General features: G+C 34.5%; 1 protein-coding gene across 1 annotated transcript; it reads left to right on the top strand.

Annotated features, from left to right (window-relative positions):
* Positions 1 to 355: 355 nt before the first annotated feature.
* LOC115444123 (checkpoint protein HUS1) lies at positions 356 to 7,207 on the top strand. The gene is made up of 6 exons (XM_030169782.2): positions 356 to 515; positions 2,077 to 2,283; positions 3,140 to 3,240; positions 4,127 to 4,237; positions 5,721 to 5,898; positions 6,298 to 7,207. Exons 1-6 carry the CDS (start codon positions 464 to 466, stop codon positions 6,525 to 6,527), a joined length of 879 nt encoding a protein of 292 aa, XP_030025642.1. The 5' UTR covers positions 356 to 463; the 3' UTR covers positions 6,528 to 7,207.
* Positions 7,208 to 8,699: the final 1,492 nt, after the last annotated feature.

Below are 8,699 nucleotides of genomic sequence, written 5' to 3'. Positions count from 1 at the left end.
TATTGCGTTCAATTGGGTGTGTTTAATAATTACTAAAAAAAAAAACTTTTTTTTATAACCTACTTCAAGAACTAGTACAAGCCAAAATATAATTTAATCTAATGATGTCCCATATCCGTGCGTATGCTCAGTTCTAAATTTATTGGGCATGAATCGATACAACATCATGACTTGTTGGTTTATCAAAAGTACCTATATCGTTTTTTTCATATTTATAATATTAAAGAATATTGATCAAATCTGATTTATCATTGATAGTAATTTTAGTAAGTAATTGGTAATTGTAATTAGAAAATAGTTTTATTTTTTCCTTGTATATTTTTTTATATCTAGCAACATTACGTAAACTGTTTGTTCATGGTACCGAAGTGTCACAACAAAACGCGGGAAGTTTTATTTACATAAATTTTGTTCGGAATTTTTACCATAACATTTTCAGGAATTACAATTTCACGCATTCATTATGAAATTTCGTGCTTTAATGGTAGATGCAGGGCCCATGCGAGAGTTTGCAAGTAAGGACACCCAATAAAATATTTAACGAAACGCTATAGCCAAAATTCATTTCAATAATTGAAAAGCATCATATAATATTCTTAAACTACTAAACTTATCCTTCTCATTTACATTTATGTAGCTTTGGGATCCTGTTCCCCTGTTCTTGCAAAGTAACTGCTTATTCATTACCATAATTTAGTGGCATAAATTGATAGATATTATATTGTCTAGGCGGTGGTTTTGGTCTGTAAAGACCTCTAGCGTAACGGAAACCTATTAATGTTCAACATCTACTTATCTCGACACTTTTGGATGCTGTTCAGTATCAATCTGAAATATGGATTTATGGCTGACATGGCGATAGACTCTCCCCCTATCACACGGGGCGGGGCACACGACGAGTGTCTTAGTTTCATCTTTGTCTATCTCATAGGACATAAATTTTATTCAACGAAAATTCCCATTTAAGAGGCCATTCTTTAAAGTTGCCACCAGGGTCTCAAACAATAATCCATAGAAGCATTTCCTAAGTAACCAAGTGGTCAAAGCGTGGAACATGGAATTACAGCTTATGTTGAGTAGGACATAAAATTAGGATATTTGTCCCGTACATGACGTCAAAATGTAAGAGTGGCTCTAAATTATATATTGTACTACTCCAAATTGTATGTTGTGTCAATCGCGTTACTCATTCTCCGTCTCTGGTAAACTATAGGACAAGGACAGAGAGGTAGAGAACCACATGTTACAAATTACAATAGGATGTTTTTCTACAATATTGTGCGCACTGAAGCACCGAGCCTGTATGTCTCGCCTCATTTGAAGTAGGACATTGTACAGGCTCAATGTTAGAAAGAGGCTACTCTTACAAACCCTTTTTCATGTCATGTCCTACCCAACTCTAATTACAGTTGAATACATAAACCAGTTTTAGAATCAACTGGTCAAATATTTAGCTGCAAATGAAAAGCAGTAGTAATAGTAAGATACGGGCGTTATCAGTTGTCTCAACTGCCTGCCTGATTCTATGTTAATAGTAATCAATAAATGAGCTGCTCTGAACTAAATAGTAAATTAAATCGACACTTGAAAGGCAATCATATCTAAGCAACAAACATACAGAAAATGAATTATATAAATATTTTGAATCGCAATTTTTTTCTGTATCGTTTGATCTAGGTTTTGTAGGTCTAGACCAATTTTAATAACATTAGACTATATCTTTATAAAATAAAAAGTTGAATTGTTATGAATTTTCATATATTAAAATCACAGTTTAAAAGCACTACTCAAAAATTTACTGATTGTCGCTTAGATATGATTGCCTTAGAAGTGTCGAAATGTGTCTTTTTTTGTAATATATTCTTACTGTATAACTTTGAATTGATTTTGAAAAGAGCAACATTAGAGGTTCACACCCTTTCTTTGGTGCAAACTGTTTTCTGAACTGGTGGTTGAGTAAAAATTTGTCTAAATCTATACACTGTGTAACATTGTACTTATTCAAATAAATTACTTCATTTTATTTCAAAAGGCGTGTTGTGTTCATATTTTGTAAGTTACCAATATCCATTTCAGATATAGTAACAATAATATCAAAACTATCAAAAGAATGCATTTTACGAGTGGCAGCTGATACACTGTACTTTATTGTAAGCGATGACAATAGTGGGCCAGCACCACCAGTGCTGTGGTGTGAAATACCACAGGCCATGTTCTTCTCAGAGTACCAGATGGTGGGCTTGGATGATGAACACAAGGACATTTATTTAGGACTATCTTCAGGTACAATTTAAATATAAATTCTGAATTAATGTACACAGATATTGTTATTATTCTAGAAAATTATGTTCTTTTTACTTATCTAGGAGACTAACTTAAGTTATAATGTATTGTGGAATACCAACCAATACTTTGTAATTCAAGGTGTTTTAATAAACAGTAGAACCACTAGTTCTATTGTTTATGGGCAGTCATATCGCTTACCATCAGGCGAAAGGCAAGCATGTCTCATCATTGAAAGCAATAAAAAAAAATGACAAAAAATTTGTAGCCCCATAGAATGTCATAAAAAACGCGACTGGTAAGTCAATGTTTAATTTTGATGTTGGTGATTGATCGAGAAACCAATGCTTCAGTCACTCGCTAGTCTCAGCCCGAGAATGAGAGGGTGTCGTGTCGTGTTCTTTTCCACATTCTAAGCACACTGATTGGTTAGTTTTTGCGATGGATAGACAAAACGATTGGGATCGTATATTCAAAACGGCCGAATATAGGGGGGAACGAATCATGTATCAAATACCATAACCCCCCCCCCCCCCCCCCAAAAACTAAGTGCAACGTAAGTTATAGATATGTGAAAAAATATAATAACTTATGTTATTCATTAGAATAAATAAAAAAAAAATTCTTGTGGCCATCTGAAAGTTTTCACATGCTTTCTGTGTTATTTCATCCTTTTATGAAGATGTAACACTGCTCCTATTTACAAACTGAAGATTTTTTTTAATACTACACCTTGTAATCAAATAAAACTGCATTTTGTACTATAAATAGCCTTAAATAAAGATTATTATTGGTTATTAACAAATAAAACATTTTAAATATATATTACTTCATATTTCCTGTGTAACAATTTCAGGCAATTTATCAAGATCATTGGTTACATTGAAAACAGCCAAATCATTGAAAATGAAACTCACTAAGAAACAGTGCCCGTGTCTGACATTGGAAATTGAGATGGTGGGTAGAAAAAGTATTCAAAGTAATTTTTACCCTACTGGCACTTAATTAATGAACATTAAAAGAATTACACTAGAAATTCAGAACCACCTTTTTTGAAGTTGGTAACCAACCACAATCTATTAATTATAACTTTATGGATAATTTATGAATTTTTATACAAAATCATCTTACTTGTTACTACAATTATGATTTATGAATGCGAATGATTGTGAAATTGATTTGGATGGAATTTGTCACACTGGTGGACCATGCCCTGGATTAAAATTTAGTAGAAAGCGCTGGTGTGGTATAGATAGTGGTAGGGTTCGCTATATGATTTAAAGATTTTTGTAGCAGGGAGGGATTTTTTGTTGACCGAACTCCGCAGTCTACCTCGTGATAAACCTATGAATGGGATACTGGAGTCCCCGGCCTTAGCGACTGCAGGAGCCTGGGCGAAAGTTAGGAGAGGTTATCTAGGAAGGAAAGGAAGACTTAGGATGGGCGGAGGGGAGAACCCCTTGTTGTGTCTTAGGCTTTCTGGCTAAGAACAATTTTTGCAAACAAGATACCTTTATTTAAGTTTTTCTATAAGCTATCTGACGACATAGAATCAAGATTTTGATGTTTTTTGAGATACCGCTTTTGCTTAGCTCGGCCATGGGACCTTTTTTGTTGCAATTGAATGATACTACCGCCCATACACAGCCGCAGCACAATATAGAAGTTTGAATTATAGTAATAAGGCACTCCACTGCGCTAATCACCTTGACACATAGATGTAATGACCTAACCTTAAGTAGTATTTTTGTTCTCTTTGGACCTAACATATTATGTAGCTGACCCAATATGTACCACTGCCTACCATTTAAAAGAAGAGCTTTGATGTTATGACTATTTGCAGCCTTCGTCGACGTCACAGCAAACGCGTAACGTCACACACGACATACCAGTTATAGTGATACCGAGGAAGATGTGGTCAGAGTTCCATGAGCCGAACACACCGGATCCAGATGTGAGTGACCCAGCTGTTTTGGGGGCCGTTCAAGTATTACGTAACGCAATTTGGAGGGGGGGGGGGGTCAGGGTCGTAGCTAGATTTCAATTTAAGGTAGGGCAGCTGTTATTACAAGCAGGGCGGAAATAAAAATGTTACTAAATCTGATCTGCTCAATCGATTTTTGGTTTCCTTCACTCGTTAACGTGAGCAAAAAAAAAAAAATCCATCTTCCAAATCATAAAATAAAAAAACCGCTGCTCCATACATTCAGTAGTACTGTACAATTTTGTTCATTATTAAGGTCGGGCATTACTATTTTAAGGTAGGGCATTAATATTTTAAGGTAGGGCATTGCCCCACAATGCTCCCCCTAGCTACGGCCCTGGGGGCGGGGGGGGGGGGGCTCTCGTAAAACGTTACGAAGCGTTACAGGGGCGGGAGGGGCGTTGTACAACGCGTTATGTAACATAGGTTTTTTGTTTTAAAACAATAACGAAGGAATTTTAGCGACTTTCCGGTATTTTGCGTAACATAATTGTGAATATTAGAAAAAAATTTACCCTTTAGAGTTACGTAACTTTTGGAGGGGGGGTACTGAAAAATGTTACGGCGCGTTACATGGGAGGGAGGGGGGGCTAAAAATCTTCAAAAATTGCGTTACGTAATACTTGAACGGCCCCTTGTGAGATTACCAATATTAATATAGAGACTACAATGCCTCTTGACACTGCAACTGTAGTCTAGAATGTAATTTGTAAAAATAAAAAAATAATAATAAAAAACCAAAAACACATGATGTCTCTATCCCCGCAGGGATAGACAAAAGTGTAACCTGGGCACCCACTTTTCGTCTTTTGAGCCTATTCTGGATTTGTTTCATTTGTTAAACTACTTATAAAATTATAATTCTATCTTTATAATATACTTACTTATTTCCAATGCCATTATGATGAAATAAGAAATTTATACACAAAAAGTATATTTGTTTCTTATTAATTTCTAATTTTTATTAATAATCTTGATCAATTTTTCTCCCAATAATACTTTATAAATTGTAAGTACCAATTTCGCATTTTATACAGGGTCATTTCGACATTGCGTTACTAAATGAAACCACATACTCGTCTTCACCTTTGCTGACATTGTGCCAAAAAACATCCATAGATAACGAATATTTTCACCAAAAAACCTGGTTTTAGTTTTCTAATTTTTTGATCATTTTGTAGTTTAATGCAAATATGGCGTGTGTGTGATTGAATTTCTGACTGAGAGTATGATATTGCCGCTGCGACGAATTATCTTAGAGGAGTAGTATTGGCATTAAGGCGGGTAGAATTAAAATTAGTTTTTATTAATATTTATTTTGTTTGAAATTTACATTTTTTTATTTTACATCTATAGCTTAAATATCTTATTGTAAAGTGTTATTTCCAAGTAGATGAGTATGTGGTTTTATTTAGTAACGCAATGCCAAAATGAGCCTGTATATGTTCCTCAGATTTCAATAGAATTGCCCGCATTAAAACAACTGCGTACTACAATAGACAGAATGAGGACTATGGCGTCAGAAGTCATTATATGGGCATCGGCAGCTGGTCGACTCACTCTGCAAATAAAGACCGATATGGCCAAAGTGTCCACCAGGTTCAAAGAGTTGAGGGTTGAGGCGTTTGAAGGTGGGTACGAATTTTTTTTAATAGATAATATTTTATAATGATGTTAGCTAAATAAAAAAAAACTTGTACAGAATGAAGTATATTTTACTGGAAGTGAAAATTAAATATAATTAAGTATACAACATTTTTTACATGGAACCCTATTAAAAGGTAGCTATTAAAAGTAGGAATTTTGTACTGAATGAAAAGTTCCGCAAAAAATACCTTTTAGTTAGAATTGTTTGCTAAATTGCTAAATTTCCATTTTGACTAATAGAGTTGCCGGTTTATGGAATTAAGTGGCGACTATACAGACGATACTATATTTCGTTACTTTGCTTATAATATTTTCTCTCCTTTAATAATATAAATGTAAGCTTGTGTACCAACATGTTACTGAAAACACCATCTACATTACAGGTCCAATAGACCATTCCGACTCTGAAACGGAGAGTCAGGCGAATGAGGATATGTCGAGGATATGCTACTGTCGAGTCGACGCCAAGAAACTGTCCATGTTCCTAAGCGCTGATCAAGTGACTCACAACAGGACCCTGTGTAGTATAGTTCACAAAAAACTTGTTATATTGTGTTTGCACACAGAGGAGAATGTGCGATTGCAGTGTTTTATAAGTGGCATTGTTTATTAAGGACCAACAATGTTGATGATGTGACTCATAATTAGGGCTGCCATCCGTCCGGATTTCCCCGGATTTGTCCTAGTATTAATGGCGTCGGGGGCCATGTGGCAGGGGTTTTAAAAAGGGTGAAACCCGGACAGTTTTGTTGTCAGGGGAAATACATTTTGTTAAATAGATAAGCAATAAATTGAAATCAATCTTGGTTAAAAAATCATTGATAATAACCCGCATGTATAAATGAAAAATTATAACGAACATTCTTTATTTTTGTTACAAACAAAAATATGTCAAAGATGTCCGGGTAAAATCCATATTTCGCCCAAATGTCCAGGATTTTTGTCGTGTTTATCCGGCGTCGGCAATTTAGATGATGGCAGCCTTCATAATGGATGAGGTGTGATGTTTTAATGTGTCAATGGAGAGTTTATATTGTCTCTAAGAAAAAGCGATGATCACGTGACCGACTAGGGAACGTGATCATCGATCTGTGATCAAGTAAGGGGTCGTTCAAGTACTACGTAACGCAATATTTGTAGATTTTTGAAAGCCGCCACCCACCCATGTTACGCGCCGTAACGTTTTTCTGTACGCTATAACCTCAAAAAGTTATGTAACTCTAAAGTGACAATTTTTTTCTTCACAATTATGTTACGCAAAACACCGGAATTTCGCTAAAATACCTTTGTTATTGTTTTAAATTAAAAAAAACCTATGTTACATAACGCGTTGTACGACCGCCCCCCCCCCCCTCGCCCCTGTAACGCATCCTAACGTTTTACAAGACCGCTCCTCCCCTCCAAATTGCGTTACGTAATAAGTGAACAGACCCTAATTGCAAAAGAAATATGTGCATTTGCATTGTTTTAGATTATTCTTTAAGTTTTATAAAGTGACTCATAACAGGTCAGAGCTATAGCATTGCACACTGGTGATACTGGGCAATGTTATATTGAACGCATAACTCGACGAACACACTAATTTTGAGTATAATTCAGTGCCGGATTTATATTTTTTATGAGTGTAGGCCACTTTGTTTACACCGCCCCATGTTGGTAGGTTTATGTATGTAGGTTTCTAAAATACTTAATAATTTTCCATTTGTTTGTATTATGGAAGGCACTAAACTTAAATAAACGAATGATCAATTAAATCCAGTGATCGTCCTCTGAAATCTGCCGCCCATAGGCCGCGGCCTATACGGCCTATTTACCAATCCAGGACTGGTATAATTAAATGTCATTTTTTTATAGCTGAAGCTGACATAGTGACTCATAACACGGTCATATTTAGTTTAAGAAGAATGTTTGCTAGTTGTAATTTTATTTTCGGACCAATGTTCATTAACACATATAATTTAAATCAAAACAGGCCACAATCACAAAACGGTTATCACATTTTTTTTACAATTCATAAATCACAAATAGGTATGTTCTTTTCCTTTTTTGTATATTGTTAAAGTTTAAAGGAAAAATAATAAAACAAATAGAATATATTGTTTTTTATTTACTGTTTTAAAATCCCATTGTCTCAAATAATTCTTAATGTATACAATGTACTTCATACACGGTTTGCATACTTGTACACGCTACTTGGTGGAAAATATTTATCTGGTGGTCAGACATCATTACAGGCGATTTTAAATTTAAACAATAAGATTTAATTTTCACTATTCAAGAAACAACAAAAAAATACACGTCGAATAGATAACCTCCTTTTTTTGAGGTCGGTTAACAATGTTGCGATAGTAAATGTTGATTAAAAGTATTTTTTTTTATTTATTGTTTACAAAAAATACAATAATTACGCAAAAATAATTTCTATCAAATCACAGAGGTTTATGCTAGAGCTGATAAGAGTTTACAACAGTAACGATACATAACTATAGGTACTAAACATACAAAACTATGATATATTTCCCAATGACCGCTTAAATATGTATACACCATTAAATACACCAAATATACGTAAACTTATTGAATAGTAAAAAGAAAGTTTACAACTGAAACTTATAATTATAGCATGTTATAAATAAGGTGGGGTATAATATAGTTGGCTGTCCTCTCCCCGTTCGCATTGTTTGCACTCAGTTGAAATAACTGGTTTTGAGCGATTACCCGAGTATAAATAGGATGTTAACTGACACTATTTACGGACGTATTAAAATAATATAGTTTAAGTAGG

The sequence above is a fragment of the Manduca sexta genome, chromosome 5, assembly GCF_014839805.1.
Source record: "Manduca sexta isolate Smith_Timp_Sample1 chromosome 5, JHU_Msex_v1.0, whole genome shotgun sequence".
In the NCBI taxonomy this organism is placed as follows: domain Eukaryota; kingdom Metazoa; phylum Arthropoda; class Insecta; order Lepidoptera; family Sphingidae; genus Manduca; species Manduca sexta.
The sequence above is the reverse complement of the archived record's forward strand: the minus strand, read 5'-3'. Positions and strand labels throughout refer to the sequence as shown.

What these genes read in the sequence shown, in the direction of transcription:
- LOC115444123 (XM_030169782.2), top strand. Translation starts at nt 464, where the DNA reads ATGAAATTTCGTGCTTTAATGGTAGATGCAGGGCCCATGCGAGAGTTT. An exon ending in CGAACACACCGGATCCAGAT is followed by an intron (nt 4,238 to 5,720) that starts GTGAGTGACCCA and finishes TATGTTCCTCAG; the next exon opens with ATTTCAATAGAATTGCCCGC. An exon ending in GAGGGTTGAGGCGTTTGAAG is followed by an intron (nt 5,899 to 6,297) that starts GTGGGTACGAAT and finishes TCTACATTACAG; the next exon opens with GTCCAATAGACCATTCCGAC.